Here is a 26,235-nt window from a genome sequence, read left to right on the forward strand (position 1 = left end):
TTAATTGATAGTACTATTTTTCCATTTTAAAAAAAATCTTGAACAGATTGTGGCTTAATGAACAACTTCATAAAGTTTTGTAATCTTATTTTCATTTTGTTTTCATACTATGAATTGGATGCAATTTTTGTAGTTCATAATCTCATATTTTTGGGATTATGTAGAATACAACATATTTTTGTTTTTCTTATATTTGTATGCCTGTTAGTTTTATATTTATGCCATCAAATTGTATTCATCCTCAGAAGTGGATACAAAGCTAGTAGTTCATAATAGTATCTTTGCAGCTGATTGTGTGGAATACAACATAATTTTGTTTAGATACAACTTTTGTATAGTACATAATATTATTTTGTGGGGATTATGTGGAATACAACATATTTTTTGTTATATTGCTTCTTATTTTGTATTTATTCTAACTGTATGCCTACTAATTTTGTATTTTTATCATCAAATTGTATTCAACCTCGGCAGCAGTTACACAGTTAGTAGTTCATAATAGTATATTTCTAGCTGATTATCTGAAAAACAACATATTTTTTGTTTGTATTTATTTTTTATTTGCTTTCATTCTAATTGTATACCATCAAAAGTTTTGTATTTCTGTCATCACAATGTATCTCAATATCTCTCTATTTAAATTTCAGTTTAAAAGTTTTTAAATTACTCTCTCCCATGATTTTCTCCTTTCTGTTATTAACTAATTGTATTCTTTAAAATTAAACAAATGAAAAAAAAAATACATAATCAGCCCTATGACAAAAGAAAAATATTGACATTTTTAATAAATATTGAAAGTGTGGCTAAGAGATCCTATATTAAATGCTAAAATACTGACATTTTGAAAAATTTCCCAAATTTTTTTTTTAATTAGGCTCATCACTAGATCAAAAACTTTGTATAGTCCTTACGTTTTAAGTTGTGTGCTTAAATGTTGTTATCATTTTCTTATATAGCCACTTAACGTACGTATCGGTCTGAAAATTTCATAATATTTGAAGCCCAATAATTATTAATTATCTCGTATTAAGATTTTACACAAATCTCATAGTATTAAGAGTTAATTATGTTTTATTCATACTATTTTTCAAATTACAAAAAATCCCGTAAATTTGGTGGAATCCGGATATATCTCAAAACGTCCTGATACATCACGTCCCAGTTTCGGAAACATCCCTCAACGTCCTGATACATCACATCTCAGTTTTGGATACATCACTCAATGTCTCGATACATCGGGTAAAGTGATGTATCCGACTGATACTTCACGTAAAGTAACGTCATGATGCCTCACGTACGTCCCAATACATCGTAAAGTGATGTATTCGACTGATACATATCAAGCTGATACATCACATAAAGTTACGTCCTGATACCTCGCGTACGTCCCGATACATCGTAATGTGATGTATCCGACTGATACATCGCGTAAAGTAGAGATTTTTATATTTTTTTCAAATGGTAGAAAATATAGTAAAATAAGTTGTGTATTTAGGTAATTTTTCCTACTTTTAAACAAGATTCACACACAAAAATAATAAGTTGGAGATGTAATTATAAAAATTAAGCACCATAAATGAAAATTTGAATTTTATATAAATCTCTTTGTACTTCATATATAAGTACTTGTCTGAATCACAACTATAATTACAAAAATAAGAGGTTGTATCTACTTATAAATAATTCAAAAAACATGACAACTTATAGCATGCAAATGGAAACATATAAAAGTTATAATGATTTGAAAATTCATCAGCTAAGATATTTTCGAAAAGATAATTATTAAAAATTTTAGGAAATATTTCAAAGTTCTCTGCGTGAATAAGGGCTTTAGCTTTTATAAAAAGGAATTAAGAGGATTGTGGGTTATGGATCACTCCTATAAACCTATAATTATTGATGTTAGTCCAAAAAAAATTTAAACCCCATTATTGCCCTTTTCACTAATTATATATTATAGCCTTTTCACTTTTCTAATTTTGGATCATCACTTTGTTAATACTTCAACGCAATAATAAATACTTTATTTGTCTCAATCTCTGTAAAATGTTTTTTAACCTGTCTAAAAAAAAATCATATATATTTTTTATAATTGGTGATAAATTTAACTCTAAAGTTCTTATTTTATCATTAATAAGATAATTTACCATCACCCAAATATTTACGATTAACTCCTTTGTCCAATTTACTTGTCATTCTAACTAAAAATAGATGATCTGAAATAGTTATCAATTTTAGAAAATCAATATATAACTGAGTCCATTCATCTTATTTTGCCCTTAATAATTAGGGTTAAAGCCAATATCGTTGCTTTCGCCATGTAGAACTTTGGCCGCTTCCAGAACTTCTTGGGCACTCTTGTTAGGCATCAACTCTCCTAATTTCGCCCATTTATCAAGTTGCGTATCGGTCGGTTCGGTTCGATTTTGAAGTTTACCGGCTTGACTTATTGATTATCGGTTTGTAGAGATGCTAAATCGTTATAGAACCATTAAGTTATTGACTTATTGGTTATTGATCATTATCGATTTAACCGTTAAGATTTGACACAAAAAAACATTGAAAATATCTTTAAAACAAGGTAACAAACCAAATGAACCATGCACATGAGTTCACAAGTTACATATTTCTCAAAAGCAAACACTTTTACATTGTAGAATAACCAAGAGTTTGGGACACCTAGAAATAAAAGTAGGAAACCAAACTCTAAGTCAAGGACTTTATATACAAAATGGTATAAATATAATTTTTTAATTTACTATCAGGTTATCGGTTAACCCGTTAAGAAAAAAACCTAAAACCGTTAAGAACTGATAACTCGATAACAAAAAAAAATCAAAACTGTTATCAAAATCTCTAAACCAATAACCCATTATGAATAAATCAATAACTTTTTTTTCGGTTCGAGTTATTAATTTCAGTTCAATTTTGAACAGCCCTATTAATAATAATTATTTTGGGAAGTAATTATATTGACTAATTAGCACAAAAAAACTATAATTGAAAAACACATACACATACTCCAATATTGTGATTCCTTGTATTAACTATCTTTTTTTTTTGTTATTATTATTATTAAAAAGACAATTCTTATTGAATAGATATTACTATCTTAAATGATTATAAAGATGATAAATAAGAGTATCATCAGCAAAGCACTAATTTCGCAAGAGGTGTGTAAAAAACATATGACATATAATAAAGCGGTCTAGAATCTATATGAAGTAAAGATCACAAATTTCAAAAGTTCTTATTTTTTAAAAAAACTTTATGTCCAATCAAACATATTCACATAAAATGAAATCACAATTTCAAATTTCAAATCTTTTTTTTATTAGAAGAATTCGAGTTTTAAAATCATAATTTAAGATTAAAATCTATATATATTAATAAAGCTGAAAATGAACACGCTGATGTGGCATGCCTTATTGGCCTCTATTACTATTTATCCTTTTTTTCATAATTTTGAGATTTTATTTTATTTTCTTTCTTCAAACCTTCAAAAATAAAAATTATTTCTTTCATTATTATTTGTGTTGATTACATTATAATGGGTCATTAAAATGGCCAGAATTGAATTGTTTATTGCATTTTTTGGTTCATTTCGGCTGTCTTCTTAAAGGATAATTAAAGATCTCATAAAGCTCAATTAAATATGACAAACAAATGCAGTAACAGCCTAATTAAAACTTTCAGCCCACGTTGCAGTCCCTTCATTAAGCATAATTATGCACTTAATGCTCATTTATATGAAATTATTCAAAATCCGTTAGTTTTCTTCAGTTACTATTTTTTTTGAGTACTATAAATACTAAAGAAAGTCATTTCCAAAGAACAACATTCTTCCTTTTTCTTTCCATATCTTTCTTCTCAATTATTATTATTATTATTATTTAATAATTGTTAATATTCATAATGGCAACAATTTGCTCCCTTTTTTTGGGAAACTTTATTCCCGAAAAACAAAAAAAAGGTTTGTACATTTTTATTTTGTTTTTGCCACAATTATTTATATAGTGTACTGGAAATGATTTTCTTCGTTATGAAATGAAGTGGAATGGCATATGGCCCCTTTTTTAGCAATATATACATTTTTACGTTTCTTTTGCCACATCTATTAGCTTAATTTGGTGTACTGGTACAAAAAAAAATCCTTTTTACGGAAAAATCATAGAATATGGCAAACATCAATATATATTTAAAACAAATAGCTATAGTTTATTTTTTTTATGTTATATGAATATAACTACACAATAACTAGCAAAGTTAATTATATACAAATAATCAGGAAATTTATTAAATGTTAAATAGGAAAATTATTATCACAAGGATAATTAATTATGTCTAGGCACGTTTTATGTGATCAATTTTTCAATTTTATCCTCATTAATACTTTCTCTTTCATCAATATTCCTATATCACATATTCTCAATATTTTCCTCCCATATTCCTTCCAATCTAAGATCTTTTTGATGATTCTAGGAGCATTTTTTGTGATTTGAATTCATCGAGTATCTTTTAATTGATTTTCTCTCTCTTTTTATGAAGATTATATTTGTATCCATCTATAGTTTCATCTAATTTTATAGGGGTTCAATTGAAGAATTATTTTATTTTCTCCATTGCAATGGTTATAGTTATAAAAAAAAAAGTAGTAAAGGAAGAACAAGAGCAAAAAGAGATTGAGGGTTGTGTGATTGTTGATTTGAATTCATCAAGTATCTTTTAATTGATTTTTTCTCTTTTTTTTTTATGAAGATTATATTTATATCCATCTATATTTTCATCTATTTTTATAGGGGTTCGATTGAAGAATTGTTTTGCTTTCTCGATTACAATGGTTATAGTTATACAAAAAAAAGTAGTAAAGGAAGAACATGAGCAAAAAGAGATTGGGTTTGTGTGATTGTCATATTTGTATATAGTTGAATACTTATATACATAGATACTTATATTGTAATATTAACACAAGTTGAAATGGTGATTTGTGCATACAAGTATATCTGGATACATAAGTAATCTATCTAATTTAAAAGGTTGATTAGGCAATACAAGTATATTGAATACATTAATCCTATATTTTTATAAACAAATACATGAGTTAACACCAAACCTCAAGTATTACGGAAAAAACTTGACCAAAAAGAGATTGACGTTTGTTGGATTTATCAATTTTTTTATACAAACGAATACTTACACACTTTGATACCTACACATTCTATTATTTTCCATTTTTCTTGTTTCTATGTTGTCCAATGTATCCATCTTTTGTTTAACAACAATGTATTCATATATATATATATATATATATATATATATATATATATACTGTATTCACTTTTTTTGAATAACAACAATGTATTCATTTTTCAAATTGTCGTGTTCATATGTTAATTGTCATTCTTTACCTTGTTTGATATATTAATACATTAAGTTTTTATAAATACTTGTATCCTTGATATATTAATACTTTAAGTCTTATAAATAGAGATACCAATTTGAATTCAAAGTATTCATATGCTACACAATTAATACATGTTCCTTATTTAGTTCATTGTAATTAAAACTGTATTAGTGTATAAATAGAAAAATAAAAACATATAAAGAAATACAGCTAGAAAAAGATATAAATTACAGTCATTTTTTATAAATAACATACTTATAGCTATTGAACTTCAATAACCCTATAAATATAGTCATTTTTGTAAGTTGCTCAATTTTTATTTGTTAGGAAATGAAGTGGAATGGCATATGCCCCCCATTTCAGCAATATATCAAATTTTGTTAATTTTTATTATTTATTGCAATGTTGTATATAAATGTAATAAAATTTTAAACGTAACAGTTTCATCTTGTACATAAATGCCTTATTATAAATTTTAGAAATATATTTATTGCAAGATCGTACATTGTAATGTGAATTTAAACGTAATAATTTTATCTTTTATGGAATAAATGTTCTATTATAAATTCTAGAAATAATTATATTAATTTCATATTGAATTTGATGATTCTTACATATTTGAAGAATATGTATCATTAACGATATATCAATTTTTTTTACTTTTTTTGTTGCAGACTTGTATATAGTTATATTGTGAATTGGAATGCAATAATTTTATCTTTTCTGGTATAAATATCTTACTATAATATTAGAAATAATTATGTTAATTTCATATTGAATTTTAATTTTTCTTTCATTATATTTATTAAATAAAAGGATCAATATGATGTTTACATTCTTCCAAAACAGATAACATATCTAGAAAAAGATGGATATTTCTTTCATTTCAAAATAAATCTCTATATAATACGAAAGTTAAACAAAAGAAGAGTGATATGCCACCTTTCTTTAATAGGAATTCATTTATCCTTTTTTTTTCTTAGAGATTCATCTTCATCATCTTAACTTCATATGTTAATTATTAATTAATAATATATATAATTCACATGACAGTACTTAATTACAATAAATCAACCAACTAATTAAATTAATAAATTAAATATTTTCTTGATAAGAGTCAACCCACGTACAAAGCTAACCTCTCCTCATAAGATGGTTCACGTATGTGCAACAACTCCTAAAGCGAAATTTAAAAGTTGTTCCTTAAGCCAATTTAGAAAAGATATTTAATTTCAATAATTTTAATGTGCATAAATTTTTTAAAAACTAAATAATTAAATCATTGATAATTTTTCCTTATTCCTCTTGATGAACCCTATATGTATGTGTGTTCTTATTCATATTTTCGGATATGCCTCTATAGGTATAATCTTATTTTTTTAAGACTTCTATTCAATAAATTTGTTTTTATATCTTGGATGGCTGAAGAATTTTACATATAAAATTTTACGTTTTTTTTTATCTACCGTTCTCATTCATAGTGCGTTAATTTTTATGATGTATTAATTCTTACAACTTGCAGAGAAATGAAAAAGATCAAATGGTAGATTAGTAAATAAAAGAATATATATATATATAAATCCTGAAAAGACATTTTCTTATAATTTATGTTTTTCTATAAAATTATAACATTAATTAATATTTATTTATTTATTCTAATTTTTTAAAGATCGCGTGAAGAGCAGACAAGTACATTAATATTATAATATATTATAATATGACCAAACACCTCTTTACATCCAACAGTTTTAACTTTAGCTAATTAATATAGTTAAGTCTTAATAAACTTGTTTATGAAAGACATATTTTATATTTTTATATTCATTGACGATAAATTTTTACCCCTTTCGTTTTAATTTATTCAACCTACTCTTTTTAATTTATTTTTAAAAAAATAACTTTTTTCTTTTTTTTAATAATTCTTTATTTTAATTTTCTACCTAACATATTTAACATCACAAAATAAAAAATACAATCTAATTGCTAGTTTAATATTACAAAATTACTTTTTTTTTTACTTTTTTAAACTCCATGTCAATAATTTTTTTGATAAACCTATATCAAAGAGTAAGGACCAAAACGTAATTTTCTCCTCCAACCATAAACAAAAAAAATCCTCTATTGCTTTGCTCAGTTGCTCCCACTGTTTTCCACAGTAGAGAGATGGAGTTCAATACAACGCCGACACGTTACGGTGGCAGAGACGGCGAGAGAGGCGCCGGCGGGAAGTTTAAAAAACCGTCGGCGAGGAAACCTCCGGCGACTCCTTATGACCGTCCACCATTGAACCAGTCTGGTCGGACTAGCTGGTTATCGAAACTGGTTGATCCGGCTTACCGTATTATCTCCGGCAGCGCCAACAGAATCCTTCCATCGTTTATATCGAATGCAATTGCTGGAAATCCTCCTCCACTTGAACAGATTGACGGTGAATTAGGTTTGAGATTCGTACTTCATGTTATGTGAATTATTAGGGTTTCCATGAATGTGCGATTTTTATTTTTTTTTGGATATTGGATATTGGTGATTGAGTATGTTGGTGTTTTGGTTAATTGAGGTTTGCAAGAACGGAACTTTTTTGTTATTTTAGCTTACAACCTGGTCTGTTGGAATGTGACTGTAGTAGCTTTTGTTTACAACTTATTCTAGCAAAAGGTGTTTCTTTCCTTTTCTAGGCTGCAGGGATTTTCTTGGATATGTAGTAGGTTTTATGAGAAAATTTAGTTTTTCCATCTCTGATATCATTATACCTTGCATGGAACCTGGTGTGTTTTGTCTACTTGTATCTTAATGACATTCCTTTTTGATGTCAATCTGCATGAAGTGTAATAGCGGTGGTAGTTTCTTTAGTTGAATTGGTAAAATCTTCAAGAAGTTAGACTTTGTGAGCTTGGGAGTTGTATTTGCTACTTTGCATGAATGGTAGACCTCATATGACACACAATTATTATATGTTGTATAAAAAATAATAATTGTGATCCTATGTGTGGTCTGCCCATGATTGTACAAACATAGATTTGGTATTTTTCTACCATTGGCTGATAAGAGAATGACATCAAGCAGGCTAACACTGGTCCCAAAGGAAAAAAGGTGCTGAGGAGCTAAGGGACTCTGGTGGATTCATAATGTCTCCAAGGTTGGACCCAGTGGTCAGGGCATAGGAGAAACAACTTGAAGGTCTTAGGTTTGAACTCCAGTTACAACAGTTAATGTGTGCCTGCCTGCATTAGCTTTTGTTGGCAGGATTAACGGATCCTATGCTTGTGAACTCAGGTTGCTTGATGGATTAGACGCGATGCATATAAATTTATCAGGAACACCACCTTCACAAAAAAAGAAGAAGCTAAGGACCTATTATAAGATTACTTACCAAAAAAAGGACATAAGATAATTGCTCAGGTTCTTATTGAAAGGTTTAAAAAGAGTGATTGGTACTCTGATTATGGGAAACCAAAATTTTTTTATTCATCAAAGTAAGGCTAATAGTGAATGTTGCACTAATTGCCAATGACTGCATTCATTATAGGCTGAGGCAATTAACTCATGGATTTGGAGAAAGCTTACTACCATTTAAATTGGCGATGGTGCTAAACATTGTGAGTTGTGTGATCAGTGATGGGGTTTGGAGATAGGTGGATCAAGTTGATAAGTTACTGCATTTCCACTGTAAGGTTGTCTGTATTTTTCTATACTAATTATCTGTAGACATGAGCATATTTTGCTTCTTATGGGGGACTTAAGCAAGATGATTATTCATCATGTTTCCTTTTTCTAAATTTTAATGGTGGTGGAAACACTTAGGTTACAGCTCAAAAGAGCAGCTGCACTTGGCTGGATATTAGGGGTTAGGATTAGAGGAAGTTATGACATGCAATGGATATTTCACATATTTAACATTGATGACACTTAGATAGTGAGGAAGACGAGGAAGAAATAACTGATGTACTTGAGTCTGCTACTATTTCAAGCAATACCTAGGCTTCATATATATCCAGTGAAAAGTAGATCATTCTTTTTGAATCAAGTGAAAAGTAGAATTTTCTTTGCTAATGCACACTGCCAAAAGCTTGCATCATCCATTATATTGGGCTGTAAGGTGGAGATTTCTTAACTTCATAAATGGGCCTCCCATTGGAGCCAAATACAAAGATAAAAAAGTACAGGAAGGTGTGACTGAGACGTCTCAAAGGAGACTTTTTCATCTCACCTCGCTTTAGTGCCCTGAAGCGACCTTCGCCTCACCTCACACTTTAACCAGTTTTAATAACACTGATCTCATGTGTTTGCTACTGCTTAAGGCACCCTGCTGCCTTATCTTATAATGCTCATACACCAATTACAAGTTACTTATTCAGACATAACAAGCAGAGAAGTTCTGGAATTTTGGTAGGAGGGGAATGGCTCTCACTTGAGTTCCTTGTGCACATACAACAACAAACCTAGTGTAATCCCATGTGCACATATGCGACGTTAAATAATAGACACCATTAGGAAGGAGATTAAAAGTGCACCAAATACGACATTGAGGACTATTAGTGCTCCATGTGAAAGAAGAGGGATGCCTTTTGAGTCTAAAGCAAAAGATAAGGGATGATTTTGGGGGGTTTATCTGTTTCGTGCGGGAATATTAACACCCATCAGCAGTGTGCTAGATGTAACCCAACCTACCTCGTCTTGGTGACTGCCACACCTCTAAAGTAGTTGAAAGTTGGCTAGATGGAACACTGACATACTTTATATCTTTGGTGATCACCACACTCTAAAGTAGTAATGCAACTGAACAGGATTAGACGGAATTTCCTTTGGATGGGTTTGGGGTGGTGGGGTGGTTAATTATGCAAAAGAGGTGGTTTGTGGAATAAAAGTTTAAGCTTACATTATGGAAATTTCTTTTCTTGTTCTTTTATCTTCTTTTATAAGTAAAAAAAGGTCTCCTTCATATAAATGGCTACAAAAACTTATTGATGCATGGAGGATCTTCAGAAGACCATAAAGGGGGTATGGATGGAAAACCAGTGGTGCTATGGAGAGTTAGTGATGACAAGAATGATATATGGAAGGTCAGAATAGAGAGCTATGGATGGAAAACCGCTGGAGTTTGAGACCAGTTGAGGCCTCAAATGACAAGTATATGGAAGCAAATCAAGATTTTTTTGGAGGAATTCCAACCTTTGACGAGAGTAGAAGTTGGAGATGGCAGTAGAGTGAAAATTGTGCCTAGATTTTTTTTTAAAAAAATGTGCCAATATATTTGAATGTATGATATATACCCTGTAAATAAATCTATCAAGACACAGCCTGACAGCTTCCAAGTTGCAAGTTACAGAATGTCATAGGGGTATGGCATGTGAAGTTGAGTAGGGATATAAAAGGCTGGAGATATGAAGTATAACTCTGCTGTTTGATTGCTTTGGGAAGGATTCCGTTAGTTGAACAATAGACGGACAACTTATAGTGTTACGTGAGGATGGCATAATCGCTGTGTGTTTATGCTAACACCGGTTGATAAGGAATGACATAAAGGGAATCGGGGTGTTTGCAGATAATTTGAAAGACTAAAGCTCCAAAAAATAACATAATTTGGCTTGCTAAAGGTTCATGAGCCATCTTTCACACACAAAGACGTGCAAAAAAAATGTTTTTAATATGTATAGTGATGTTTTCTGTGTGAACTGACTTAAGAGGGACATCTCTTCCTATCACTTCAAGGAGTCATGCCACTTGGCAGATTGGGTGCGTGTTCCTGAATTTGTTAGTATATAGTAGGGTGAATTCCTAACAACCCCACATCAGTAGTTCCATCATTGCACAATATAAGTGTGAAGGAATAGACACTGTCAGGGATAAACTTTTCTCTAACAATATTTTCGATATATATCTAAATGCTTTGAAGAGAAAGCAAACTCTCTTTTTTTTGTTGGTATAATGTAGATGTATTAATTATTTGAATTTTTGGGATAGGATGAATTTTGTAAATGATATTGAAGGTGCATTGGTCTTCCCAGATCTCCATGTTTAGAGAATATGAGTCCAAGAACACTTATTTACACTGAATGTACCTTCTTGCTAAACTTAGTAATACAGTTTTTGCTTGCCTTAAAAAGTATCCCTATTAGATACAATGTTCGATTGTATACTTTATGACCAACAAAAAAAACTTTCTCGTATTGATCATTAATAAGTTTTCTTATTTATACTTGATAGAGGAGTTCTAATAATAAGAATCTTAGTCGATTGGATGCATTGTGATAAGTATGTTTGATACATCAAACATTGTGAGCTAATTAGATATAGATATCATTAAACTTGTTATCTTGTTTGTTTCCTCAGTTTGATCATTAATCTCAATTTTTTAAAATTTGGGACAGATAATGAAGATCCAGCAACAACACAAGATGTAGGAAATGACAACAAATGTACTTCAAGTGTAAGCTTTGTTAATTTTTTTGTTCTTGCTTTATTTTGGTAAATTTCTCCTATTATCTCTCCATTTTATTGGTAGAGTGTGGATGAAGATTTTGCTTTGTTATTATGTCTATTGTTTTACTACACGAGAAAGAGGAGCACAAAATATAATAAATAGATCTAACACTTAGTTTGGATGGCAATAAAATGGTGAGAATAGAATTTGTTGGCGAAGGTGACCTTTGAAAACTTGAAGACAAGGGTTGCATTACTAATAGATCTCTGCTGAAGTGATTGTTAAGCTCTGAGTTCCTTGTAGAAACGGGGTAAGTTCCATCCAGCATGATGCCTTACTTTTTGGGAAAACGGTTGGCAATTATCCACCCTGATTAGATGCTCCTGAAATACTAAGATTCCCAAATGAACATGATAAAGAGTAGAGTAAACATTGTCTTTAGGTAACGAGAACGACAAAGTTGATCGTTGTTTCCTTCACAGCTGATTGTGTGATGTTTAAGAAGTCGATTGACTTGTATATTATACATTAAGAAGATCTCAGATTACTTGCTAGAAGTTTACCGGGGAATTGATGATGAACCAGTATCATATCATGATTATGATTTGAAAGAATATATCAAATTAATTGTTAAATTTATCTGGGGAATAAGAGAGAAACCAGTATGTATCATGGTTGTGATCTGGAATCTTAATTTTGTCTATGCTTTATACTTTCTTGTTCGTAGATTTTGTCAAACTTGGATATCTCAATGGGAAGTGCCTTAGGAAATGGGGTTAGAGCTTATATTATGTTATGGTGCTAGACAAAATGAGTCAATAGTTTGATATAAATTCATCTTCTTCCTATAATCGAGCTCATTGCATCAGGCTTTCCTAGTGTGGGTACCTCTCCCGTGTGGTTTGCGCGCTATTGCATAAGATCGGGGGTTTTACCCTGTGCGCACCCAAAGGGTAGCGGCTACGGGTTTCCCTTGTCATAAAAAAAGATGTAAAGGTTATTTCACATTGAGCACATCAAAGTCAAATTGAAATATGCACTTTTTTTTTTTGGTTGGGTTAATCTCTCTCCTGTGCTTGGTGTCGATTCGTTCCTGGAATTTATCAGCTCCATAGATCTCTGTTGTTAGCAGTTTAGATAGCCTTTTTTGCCTTTTTGGGAGCTGATATTTTCTTTCTTTTGTAATCTGTGCATCTGCTTGATGCTTTGTTGATGACATTCTTCTTACTTCACCAAAATATGCACTTTTTTTTACCCCCGGGGTTTGGTCTAGGGGTAAGAACGCAACCATGATGTGTGGGTTAGGCAAATATAAAAAGTTTGATACTTTAGTGGAGAAGGATAGATGGGCAGACCCATTATCCAATAAAAATCTCTCTCCAAAAAGAAATAAGTACTCTTTTCTTGACAAGTGAACCCATTGAATATTCTTTTAGCCTCTTACTAATTTTTAGTTCTTAAAAGAAAAAAAATCATATATGCTCCAATGAAATTGCATTCTTAATAGCAAAAGGACTTTCAGTTTGTTGTCATCACTAATAGAAGTATGTCAAATACTTCATACCGTCCTGGAAAGGAATTGTTTTCATAATCTTATACAGAGGTATGATGAATTCTAAAATTCTTTTGACGTCAACTTTGAGAAAAAGCTCCTCCCCCAATTTGCTGATAAAAATCATCATAATTTACTTGTTATTTATGCTGTTTAATTGTGGAAAGAAACCGTGGAGGTGAAAGCTTTTTAGTAACTTAACTGCATATGGTGTTCAAAGCTTTTTATATGCTTTTGTGATAAATCCTTCAAAGGACCTACAGTAGGCTTCTCCCTAGCCTAATTTAATCCTCTAAAGTTAATATTTTCAGCCTAATTTAATCCTCTAAAGTTAATATTTTCGTTTACTTATGCATAATCGATCTGATGAAACTTCATGAAGGTGCAAAAGTAGAATGCCCCTTTTTGACAGTCAAAATAGGCCATCTGTAATGTAAATACTATTCTTTTATGCTATTAATGGTTGCCTGTAGCAGTGGCACCGCCATTTTCTATGCGTGTTACTCTCTGCTCCTTCCTCTTTTTGTTTCACGCAGAGCTTAAAAGAAGAAAACTTGAATAGGTCAGCTTCTTCAAAAAAAGAAAGCTTGAATGGGTTAGTTTTTGATAATAGGTTAGCATGTAAGCTTTTGTCTATGTGTGTTTGAATAATTGGCTAATTGCAATTTTTTTGAAATGTGTAGTCCTTAGTTGAGAAGATACATTCAGATACCCAAATAATATTATAGTATATATATTTATACTCTTTAGCCACTTTTAGCGAACTTAGACAAAGATTATGCTTATATTAATTTAATAAATACAATTAGATATTAGAAAAGTACTACGCTCAGCTCAATTTTTATGACATGGTTCGGATTTCGAGAGTCTACTTTATTTTGATTGTGCATTTAGACATACAATCTTTAAGGTTTTTGAAAAATAATTTACAGATTTAGAAACTACATAAAAAGTACTATAAGTCACAAAGATTACCAATTTAAAATAGTTAAAGGGCATATGAATAAATCGTGGACAAAGATATTCTTGTTCGTCATTTGAAATCTGAACTATGTCATGTAAATTGGGACATAAGTTTAGTTTGAAATGTAGGAGATTTTTTGCCACTATAGTCACCAAACACAGTCTGGACCGATATCAGATGTCATTCTGTGAAGGGGATATCAAACGGAAATGAATAAGCAAAGAAGAAAAAAGGGTGGGTAAGGAAATTAGGTTGGTGATCCACATTTAGTGTTAGCGAGGACAGGGAAAACAGAGAATATCTCAGGGATCAATTAAAGGGTCTTTCAGTTCGTGGACCAAAATTATGTTGGATTATAATACTGGTATCCTCGATTATTTAGTACTTATAATTTGTTTGTTACATCACATTTAAAAACGAGACGTACAATGTATAATCTTATAGGTATATTTGGTTTTAAACTTAGTAAACTTGAATAAGCTTGTGTTCCTAATTTTTACATTGACCTTAATAACATTTTCTGACAAAAGGGCAATTTTTGTCATTTTATTGTTTTACTGAGGTATAGCTTATCCTTTTATTTTTATCCCACGTTGGGTGTTATATAAACGTACACCCAAGATTCCAGAATAATGTAAACAAAAAAGCAACCAAACGAAGTATAAAATAATACCATGGCCTTATTAGGAATTGATGCTGTGAAAGTGCCCCCTTCCCCCAAACAAACAAACAAACGCAACCCACGTGTGAGAAAACGAAAATGAAGAGAAAAAAGCTTAACTTTTATTTATTTATGGTTTTCTAGTAAAGAGACTATTTTCATAAGTGTTGGATATTATGTTTATGCAGTATGTGATATCCAGAACTACTGAAGGAAACAAAGATGATCCAAGTATGGAGAAATTAAATGAGATCCCCGAAGCAGAGAAGCTGGAAGAAGAGAAACCAAATAATTCCAGTTCTACTGAAGGAAAGGAAGAGGATCCAAGTACAGGGAAATCAAATGGGATCTCCAAAGCAGAGAAGCTGGAAGAAGAGAAACCAAAGAATTCCTCTGATAGTGTTGAAATTTCCAGAATTGAGCAGCTCATGCAGGGGAAATCATTTTCGAGGTAGCATATCATTCTTCATGTCTCTGCTTTTTTTCTGTAATTCTGGTTATAGCCAGGCCCATCTATCATGTTGTTGCAGTGACACCTCATTGGTTAGGAGCCAATTTCTGTTTTAGATGAAGAATGCATGCATCTTAAAAATTGTTATCTTTCTCATAGTCCTCAGTGGTTTGAGAATTCAGTTCTCTATAATTACTAGGAACTGAGATTTTGACTTAACAACCCTTTCCTCTTTATTTGACGATCCTCCATCACTCTGTACATTTTCTGATACTGGATTTCTCTGTCTTGTGTTCATTCAGGAATCTCTTTTGACCATGTGCATCATTCAATTTTTTTCAGTTAAACCTTCTTATTGAAAAGCTGTCTTCACTATATGCAGGGATGAAATAACGCGTTTGACAAAGATATTAAACTCAAGGGTCGATGAAGAAAAAAAGTTAGCTAGCAGAACAGCTGAAGGAGACATTGGAAGGTTTCATTTAGCACATGAGACACCTAGAAGACCAAATGACAGGAAGCGGGATGAAACAGACTTCGCTATGCCAGGAACTTCAACACCTCTTCCCCAAACAAACGTGAGTTAATTATCATTATTAACCCTTCTGTCATAGAACACATTTTGTTTTGTGAAATGACCACAATCTTAGTATTTAAGCGTGCTAAAACTTCAACTCAGCTAAATAGATACAAATAGAACAGGATGAACTAGAGGATTAATGTAGCTGTAGCCAGCTAGTCTGAAATTGAGTCACACTTGATTGATTAGTAAGAAACAACATTTTAATTAGTCAAGAGATGTATTGGATGATGCTTTAACAGGAAAAATGCACCAATGAATAAAGTTTGGAATAGCTTGGAAGCAAGTACAAATAATTGTTTTATGAAAGACCTCATTGATGCTCCTTTCTTTCGGAGAATTTTAGGATATACTCTGATAAAATACTGCACTACTGCAGGTACGAGATGAAGTTGGCGCATCCCCCATTGATATTGCAAGAGCTTACATGGGAAGCCGTAGGTTAAGCAAGGGAAATGATTCTTATGGTTTTGTATCCAAGGTGGAGCAAGCTCCCCAAAATAGGTTCCATCCACCACCTTCACCAAAGTCATCGACTTGTTGGCCCGCTGCCATTGTGCAAGATCAGCATGGTCATTTTACTCCACTGAATCAGAGAGGATATGGGCTTGTTGAGTTCCCAAGGACCCCATACTCTAGAACTTTATTGCCGAAATCCAGAGATAGGGTTTGTATTGTGACTAAATTAACTTGTGCTTCAACCATACTTCTGTTAATCCGGGAATAGTTATTCATGTTGCACTTCAATTATGCCAGCAGACTCAGTCGCAGGTTGGTAGCAGGTGGCTAGATCCCTCAGCGAAACCCTTCCAACAATCTCAATCATCAATCTACAGCCAGGTATATGTTTGTCTTAGCAACTTCCTATTACAAAAATCCTCTGTACTAAGTAATTTCCTATAGCTTCCTACATTGATTTGCAGGTTCTTGCGTGTTTATAAGAATTCTGTGATTATTAAGTCTATTTTAATGTGATAGAACTCTTTCAAGGAGCAGATGGGATCTTTCTGAATGTTCTCATGAAAATATTTCAGGAGAAGACTAGGACTGATTTACCTCTTCCAAGCTATGGATCTGTGGGACCGATTCGGCGCATACGGAATAAATTTGGCTCAGAATCTCGCCCTAGGAAATCCATTTTCCTGAATTCCCCAAATGCTTCTTCACCTTTAGAAAAAGTTGGTGTTTCCAAATTGTTCTTGCCTGCTGCCGGAAAGAATTTGGAAGTTGGGCAAACTAGTGGTGTAGAGAAGTACCAGTCAGTGGATCATAGAGTAGGCAGGTCTGAAGAAGCTATACCACTCATAAGTTCTTCAAATGATACTGTAAGAAAAATATTAGAGCAACTTGACAGACACAAGCCCACTCCTGCAGAAAAGGCAGCTGAATTGAAGCTGGCAAGCAAATGGAAGAAATATCCCGGCAAAGAAATCTCTGATTCCACTCCAAATGATAAAATGAAATCATCACATTTAGGAGAATTTGGTATACGTATGAACAATGGTCTGGCAGCTGCCCAATCGTCCAAGGAAGGAGATAATGGAACAGTCAATCGTGTGGAAATACCTCAGGAGCAAACTACGCGTGAAACTGACACTGGTACGGATGCTAGTGCTAAAGCTGCTAGTATAGCTAACGTGTTTGTTACGACAACTAAAGCCAATACTGTCCCGCCCTTCACTTCTAAGGCAGCTGATTCCCAAGTTAAAAGTTTCTTTTCTGGTTCTCACACTCCAAGTTTGCGCAAGGTACGTATTTGTTATTGGAAGTTAAACTTTTCAAATGGCGCTAATCTGCACCTTCCTAACATTCTTGAGTTTGTTCTTAAAAGCAACTTCTTTTACAGTTCAAAATTTAATTTATGCATTAGAAGATGGAGGGTGCAAAAGCACAAAACCACCTGGGGATGTTAATTTAGGCGTTGTTGCTAATATAATATAGAATCGCCACTTAACATGGATGTCTTTGCTGCAGGACTCGATACGCACTGATGATGGACAGAAAGATGAAGGTTCTACCCCACAGTGGCCTTCTTTCAATAATCAAAGTAATGGGCAGAATGCTGCAATGTTATCCAACTCCACGGGTTTCCAGCTACCAAGAAATGCTCCTGGACAAGCCTTTGGAGCAAAACCTAACTTGCCATCCATTTTTGTGAATAAGCCCAATCCTAGAAATGCGACTGCCCCAGACAATGGGTTTGGATTCAGTTTCCCAGTCGCTGCGTCATCTGGTGCACTCTCAGAACCACCAACACCATCCATGCCATCTCCCGCAGCTGGTGTCCTCTCTCAGCCAGTGGATGCATCCACTTCTCCAGTATACACCTTCGGCACTGGTAAATCAGCTGAACACCTCGTCTTCTCTTTTCCCTCTACGAGCAATGCATCTGTTCCTGTGGATGCTTCAGATCTCAAGTTTAGCTTTGGAACAGACAGGACATCAAGACTATCTTTTGGTGCAATAGGAAAAACAACATGCTAGTTTGAAGGTTTGTCAATACTCTAGCTGCAGGATTTTCACCCAATGATGGAAACTCTGTTTCATTATTTTTTGTATTCTCACCTACATTTTGTTATCTGCCACAGCTTTCATTTTGAAGGATGGATGAATACCTGATATTAAAAGTTTTAGCAAACACATAATTGCTGATTGACTTGATTATGATTGTCTTATGCATCTGAGATATATTATCCATTTGTTGAAGGTTGATTTAAGCTAAGTTGCTCGGACTCTCTAAAAATGTTCCCGTACTCGTGTTATTTATGAAGGATGATATGTACCCGATGACATTTTTGTAGAGTCCGAGCAACATAGAATTTAAGACTTGGTTGTTGGACAAATTAAAAATGAAAAATGATGCTTTATGTTACAATGTATGATGCAGTATTAAAAATCCCAAGTAATAAAGTAAAACATATTTTGAACTGTGTATTTCAAAATACACTATTAAATTAAACAAAGCTATTGAGTTCGATCGAGTTGTATCTAGTCACCACCTTCCTTACAAAGAAGAATTATATAATATTCTTGTTTTATTTCCTTTTCTCCTCCTTTTAGCCCCAGCCAAACATAAATAACTAAATCAAGACCAAATATCCCTAGTTATTCAGTTATACAACTAGGGTCTAGCTAGTTTCACAAACACCAATTCTAGTTGTCACATAAAAGAAGAATTTGAACTAGATCTAGTTTTAACACAAGTAGAGAACATGATGCCTTAAGAATCATGCATTGATTGTACAAAATATCCAAAAAATCTCCCAACTAAAAAGAATTTATCCCTTTGGCCATGTAAGTATATAAATCCCAAGTTGTTGATAAGATGGCCCTACTCACACATGATTTTGTACCACCAAGATGGTGTTTGAATCAACTTTTAGCTAATGTCGACTATTTTATTGGGTATCAGTTACTTTCATTCAGAATAGATGTTGAGTAACTTTATTCATCAATCAGACGAATAAATAATAAACTTTTTATCTAATTTCTTATTTCTCTATTAGAAATTGAATCAATCAGACTCTCATAATATACCATCACTTCTAGATTACTAAACCACACACTTGAATGTATGAAATATCTCTAATCTCCTATCTATCCAAGAAATGGACTAACATACATGAATTTCACTTTATACTACTATCAAAGATATGAAGTCTTTGTCTTTGATGTGACATGTTTTTTAGTTTTTTCATTTGATGTAAGGTTTTTTATTTTGGAATTCAATTGATTTAGATCGCACCAAAGTGCTCCACTTTGAAGGATAAAATACTTTCTATCAAAATCGATTTGTTTTACAGATTTAAATTCAAATTTTCTAATTAATAATAATAAAAATATTTAGCACTTCACGAATGATGCATGATCTTTGATGTGACCTACTTCCAAGGTTTTCATAGTCATTGAGATGGGATCTTTTTCTCTCTTATTTGATTCTTTTTCTTCCAGGGGTACAACTATGATAACAAAGAATTAAATCTATGAAAAAAGACTTTTAAAATTTCATTAGACTATGTAAAACTAAATAAAAATACCTTCAAAAAAATAGTTTGATCTAAACACCAAAAAAATCACATCGAACCGACAAATGAACACTCATAATTTTTTGGACCTTTTCTCTTAAATTTTTTTATTTAAAAATAAATAAATCACATTAATAAATAATATACTAGTACTCATATACTCCCTCCGTTTAAAAAAGAATGACCTCCTTTCCTTTTTAGTCTGTTTAAAAAAGAATGACCTCTTTTCTTTTTTGGTAACATTTTAATTTCAGCTTTCCACGTGACATGTTTAAAGCTACAAGATTGAAGGGTAATTTAGTACATTTGACATAACTTTAATTTAGGATCACAAGATTTAAAAGTCTTCTTTATTTTCTAAAATTTTATGTCAAGTCAAACCAGGTCACTCTTTGTATGACGGAGGGAGTACTAAATAATAAATAAATGCATGTGTGTACATATTATTAATATTTATAGAACAATATTATCAGAAAATGTGTCAAAAAGAAGGGTCACTAGTCAGAGAATGGGGAAAGTCAGAGATGAAATGACAAGAAATGAAATGAATGCTAAGAAGACATGAATTTGACATTTCAGATTCTGTGTTACAGTACTCCTTTCCATTCCACACTCTCTCTCATCGATCTGAAACATATATAAATTACAATTTTTTTTTAGAGTGGATCGATATATCGAGCTTAGATTCCATTTAGTAAAATCTTACTGAATATATATTATTGTTATCATTATCGTTGTTGTAGTTGTTGCTGGATCAATAGATTGAGTGTATAAAAAATAGTAGAAGAAGTGATCAGATGTGCCATAACTATTGTTTTGATTCCTTTTATTCAATTATGAACTCTATGGAATTTTATCAATTTCAACGCCTCACATATAAATACGCACTCTGTCCCGATCTGTTTGGTTATGAAAGTTGTTTATTTTAAAAATTACTGTTTGATCATGAAATTTTCAAATAAAATTAAAATTGAATTTGGAATTTGAAAAACACTATAAACTTTTTTTTCTCTTCACTTTTACTATATCTTAAAAAAAATTCGTAGCTTATTTTTTATAAAATTTCATACTTAAATTATATTTCGTGTTATTTTAGGAAAATTACATCCAAATAATAAAAAAATATTTGCAAAAAATTATAAACCAAACACAACTCCATATTCAATTTTAACATAAAAAATTATATAAAGTAAAAAGATGTTAGTAATAGTATGTAATGATTTATATATGAGATATAATCTCCGTGATATTATATGACTATCTATTTTGAGATATTACTCCTATAAAACATATTTAATTGTATGTTTCAGATAATTAATTAATCAAGTTGGATCATTTTACCAGTTTTTAGAAATCGGGGAGTCTAAACCACATTTTAAAAAATATATTCAAATTTTAAATGCTCTTTATAAAACATATGGTCAAACACAATTTCTACTCTAACCCCAACTTTAGTTTTTTTTTTAATAAATAAAATGAATAATATTTACGTTTCTTGATCGTCTTAAGAGTTTTGATTTGATTGATACGGAGTTTAAGAAATGAAGAGAAACTTTTAAATTTGATGATATTAAACTAAATATATATATGAAATTTTTAAATTTTATGATCTTAAATTTTTCTATTAAAATATTAAAATTGATGATTTTTTTTTCAAACAATTCCTATTACTCTGGTAGTTAATTTGTTAAGTTATTCCATCTCTTAACCAAATTTTGCTGATCCCAAGGAGACTTTGTTCAATCATTCCTTGCTTTTTTTTACTGCCTTTCTTGTTGCTCTTAGATTCTTTTTTAAAAAAAATTCAAAATAAGTGTTTGTTTGTTTTATATAAATATTATTTTCAAATTAAAAAATTTTGGACAATAATCAGTAACTATTTTTAACTATGCATATTGAAGAACAACTTCTTCTTAAGAATGCTCACTTTTTTAAAAAAAATATCTAATAAATATGAATAATTTAGTAAATAATATCTTGTACTTATTATATTTTTTAATTAATATAAAAAGAGCTAAGCTGACACTTATTTTTGAACGGAAGAAGTACATACCAAAAAATTTACAAAATCAAAGAAATTTAACACTTACTATATATACATACAAATTCATTTTAACTTTATGCCTACAATATAATTTTTTGACAAATCCTTTTCAATATCGAAGTTTTGCCCACAGGGTGGAGCCATATGTACTTGAGGGGGTGTCAATTGATACCTATATTGATCCTCATTGACTTATTCGTGAATTTACCTTTTTATATTCTGATATCACTACATCAAAAAATGATCATCAGTCGCAATTAATTAATGAAAATAGCTTAATTGCAGTTAAATATGTATTTTTTTAGATGATTAACACTCTTTGTAAATAATGTCCCTAAAACCTATAACAACATTAGATCCAATTGACAATTAACTAATGCCGATAAGAAGCTTAACATTCTTTTCTAATGTGTATATTTATTGCTACTAATTTTTTTTTATCATAATATATTCTTAATGAAAATTCTATCTCCGTCATTATCGGTCATGTTCAGATGCATAAATGCATGTCTCATCCTTTGATCCAGAGGGTTCAAAGATGCTAGCTAGCTAAATGGACCTACATGTTTATAAAAACATGTACCTCACAAATTCTTGGTGGCAATTGACAATCATAAATATCTATTCATATTTCCTAATTTAACTTTTTCTTATTCTTACATTTAGTCAAGAAAAATGGTTTAAATTTGTCATATGAAAAAAAAAATTGTTCAATTTTATCATATAATTTATTATTAACAAATTATTTCGTATTTATATTTATGTTAACAAAATTCAAGCGTAATATAGGTAGACTTCACATATTCAAACTCTTAAAAAAATAAGATCTTTATTATGCATCGACTTCTAATTAAGGTTTAATTTTTTTTTCTCAAAACTAAGAATTAAATAAAAAAAAATTAATGGATAATAAAGCTGTTGAATTAATTGGAATAGTATAGTATAGTACATGACAAGTTTGATCATTTTTTACTTTTTATTAATTAATCATGTTAGTATTCATTTCTTTATCTTTTTTTTTTGGATTTTTCGTTTTTGGAGTTTTTTGTTATCCGATATATATAGTACAGATATAATTGATTTGACTATTCATCCGTAAAACTAAAAAAATTTGAGAAAATCCAGTCTGAATATATAAATGATAAAAGGTAATGTAGCTCAATATATTTCTGTTAATATTTCTTTGGATTTTTTTAGTCTGTCAATGTCACTCATAAATTGTACTAATTCCTTTCACGGTCTTATATAAGTTTTGACAAAAGCAAACTAATTCTTTTAACCATAAAAAATATTTACTCTTTTTTTTTTAAAAAAAAAACTTTTTATTTTATTTGAAATTTAATGTTTGATAAAGATTTCAAATTCAGCTTGAAGTTAAATTCGAAAACAACGTGTTACACCAGCTTTTCAACTCATTTTCTATTTTTGATAGTATTATTTCAAATGTTCTTTGCAAAAAGTATCACCAGACATAATTCCATCTTTAATTTCAATTTCATAAATTTCAAAATTAATAAAAAAAAAAAATTGAAATTTATGGTCAAATGGTACTGAGTCTACAAGTCTTAAAACTAAACCAATTAGGTCTTGATAATTTGAAATAATTATTAAACATATAAATTTTAAAATTTAAATTCGCGTCGACAGAGTGTTTAACACGTGTACAAGTTATTTGAACCATTGGTCTGGGTAAGAGATTATAAAATTATGAGATCACCCTTTTATCTCAAGGTAATAACTAATGACACGTGTTCCTAGTTTACACAACAAATATAGCATCTTAATATAAATATTATTACATTGTCATTACTAAATCAATCATAATCGTCTATGTTACTTGAATCTTTTAAAAATATAATTACATTCATATTAAATTCATAAAAAATGCATATATTACAGAAGATTCGACACACATCCTGACAACATAATTGCAGAATGTGAACAACATAATAAGTTGTCACTTTATTTACTACATGACTATATTAAGTTGCTATGAATCTTAAGTAACTTTGATAGTGTGAAGTTTTTGTAGAAATAGCACCCAAAATGAAATTTTTCTACATTTTTTTTGTTTGCATACTCTTGATATACAAAACTCTAAACTCAAAATACAATAAATGAAGTGCTCCATGATGAAAGGTGCAATTTTTCAAGTGCACATCAAAAGTGGGAAACAATTGGTGACATATGTAGTCTTCCTCTTTTATTGGTAAACACATTCATATAAAAAGTTTTGGACCACTTATTCTTTTGAAAAGTTGAATGAATGAAAAAAGAAAAATCTTGAGCAAGCTATTGAAGCAAATTGTTAAAAGTGTTTGTTCTTAGTGCTTTGAGGCAAAATAATATTGGGGGTAGGGGGTATGGGTACAAAGATTGGATGCCAGGCCAATAGGCATTTTGTGGTCCATGAATGCTATTGTGTTTCACATAGGTAACATAATTGCTTCATTTGTGGGAGAGTTGTAAACTATATGATATGCTTGGACATAAAAGGTCTTTTACTAGATATGTTCACCTTTGGGTGAAAAAAGAGAAGAAAACAACTTTTGCCATCAATATCAGCCCAATTTACAAGAGAAAACAAACATAAAATGTAATTTCACACACACATAGAGAGATGTTGGCAAGACATGATTTATGAGGATTTTGAGTTGTCTGAATTCATCCTCATATCGGTGCTCAATACTACTACAACTAATATATATATATATATATATATATATATATATATATATATATATATATATATATTGATATTTATATATACATTCAGGCTCAAATGTATAAAACATACCTTCCTTTGGTTTGAGCTAATTGCTCAAACTATTTCTTAAAAGAGGTAACTGCTCTGAAATATCTCTAAACTCATAAACTCATTTAGAAATCAAACTTTCTTTTTTCTCACTTCAAAAATGATATCTTTGGGATATACTTAGTTCTCTTATACTTTCTCTCAAAACATCTCTTTAGACTCTACTCAAAACTCTTGTAGGGCGTGAGGACGGATGAACTAGTCCAACACTATGATAGTCTTACATACCTGGGAAGAACAAAGTTCTTGACGAAAATTGATGGAAACTTGAAGAATGATCGAAACCCTTGCTTTTCTTCTCTTGAATCCTTGCTCTAAGTCTTTGAATTGTTAAAGAACGTAAAAGAATGTTTTAACACTGATTAGACCCTATATAGGTGAAAATGGTCAAAATTAAGGCTTAGGAGGGATAAAAAAGAGTCTGAAATACCCTTAATTAATTAGGAAACTTAAAACCCCAAGCGTATCTCACAGAGTTCCTGACAGCCCGTCTGAAAAAGTTCCTGACGGCCCATCACCAGGATGACCACCTGTCACCTGTCATCGTCAAAAACACCTGAAACACTGAAAATTCTGCAAAGTTGACGGGCCAGCTAACGGACCGTCAAGTAGTTGACTGCTCGTTAGGGTTGTCGTCAACTTTTTCTTAATATGACAGTCTCTGGTAAAACGATCATAACTTTTAACTTCGAACTCAAAATGAGGCAAACTCGGTGGAGTTGGAAAAAAGGACTCAATGACCTTTAATTTGATAGGTCATGGGCCACCTAATTGATTGTGTGATGGGAGATAAGATCGTTTGAAGTTGACCTAAGTAGAATCTTATGTCAAAACGTAATCGGTAAGGGAGCTTTCGACTCAACTTTGTGCTAGGGGATTTATTGACCTTAGTAATTGTTTGGTTGGGAACAAGTTATCCGAAGATTAGTTATCCTAGCTATCCTGGGATAACTTATCCCATCACTATGCTATAAATGGTGGGATAAGTTATCCCAAACATGGCAACCAAACAAGAAACAATTTTTTATCCATCATTATTTATTTTTATCCCTCACACCAAACGACCCCTTAATTCATATCCAAATTTATTTCCACACTAAAGAATTGACCTTTACAACTATGAGAAATTTAAGAATTACCCAAAACGACCTTACATGTAAATAAATAATGGTTCGGGTCTTAGCTTAGAAATTTTTGAGATGTTACATGTGAGTAGTTTCATTCAGATGTCATCTACTACTTGGTTGATCATTGCATTAATCGTTGTAACTGCATACTATAAGCATAACAATAACTATGATACAATTTTAAAAAAGTT

At 31.1% G+C, this 26,235-nt stretch overlaps 1 protein-coding gene across 8 annotated transcripts; it reads left to right on the forward strand.

The window, feature by feature from the left end:
* Positions 1 to 7,516: 7,516 nt before the first annotated feature.
* On the forward strand, positions 7,517 to 18,671 carry LOC125824333 (nuclear pore complex protein NUP1). 8 transcript variants are annotated; one of them, XM_049503693.1, is made up of 9 exons: positions 7,627 to 7,841; positions 8,468 to 8,588; positions 11,773 to 11,831; positions 15,191 to 15,453; positions 15,836 to 16,031; positions 16,413 to 16,700; positions 16,790 to 16,873; positions 17,068 to 17,781; positions 18,008 to 18,671. In XM_049503693.1, exons 4-9 carry the CDS (start codon positions 15,236 to 15,238, stop codon positions 18,515 to 18,517), a joined length of 2,010 nt encoding a protein of 669 aa, XP_049359650.1. In that variant the 5' UTR covers positions 7,627 to 7,841; positions 8,468 to 8,588; positions 11,773 to 11,831; positions 15,191 to 15,235; the 3' UTR covers positions 18,518 to 18,671. The 8 variants fall into 8 exon arrangements, with proteins under 8 accessions (XP_049359644.1, XP_049359645.1, XP_049359646.1 ...); XM_049503690.1 differs by having other exon boundaries at positions 15,205 to 15,453; XM_049503691.1 differs by having other exon boundaries at positions 8,468 to 8,581; positions 15,205 to 15,453.
* The last annotated feature ends 7,564 nt before the right edge of the window (positions 18,672 to 26,235 follow it).

This window comes from Solanum verrucosum, unplaced genomic scaffold, assembly GCF_900185275.1.
Source record: "Solanum verrucosum unplaced genomic scaffold, falcon-dt-bn FXZP01000022.1, whole genome shotgun sequence".
NCBI lineage: Eukaryota > Viridiplantae > Streptophyta > Magnoliopsida > Solanales > Solanaceae > Solanum > Solanum verrucosum.

Excerpts from the sequence above, each read along its gene's own strand:
- LOC125824333 (XM_049503687.1), top strand. The coding sequence starts at position 7,568 with ATGGAGTTCAATACAACGCCGACACGTTACGGTGGCAGAGACGGCGAG. Across the intron at positions 11,832-15,190 it reads ACAACAAATGTACTTCAAGT|TATGTGATATCCAGAACTAC; the intron begins GTAAGCTTTGTT and ends ATGTTTATGCAG. Across the intron at positions 16,032-16,412 it reads CACCTCTTCCCCAAACAAAC|GTACGAGATGAAGTTGGCGC; the intron begins GTGAGTTAATTA and ends GCACTACTGCAG.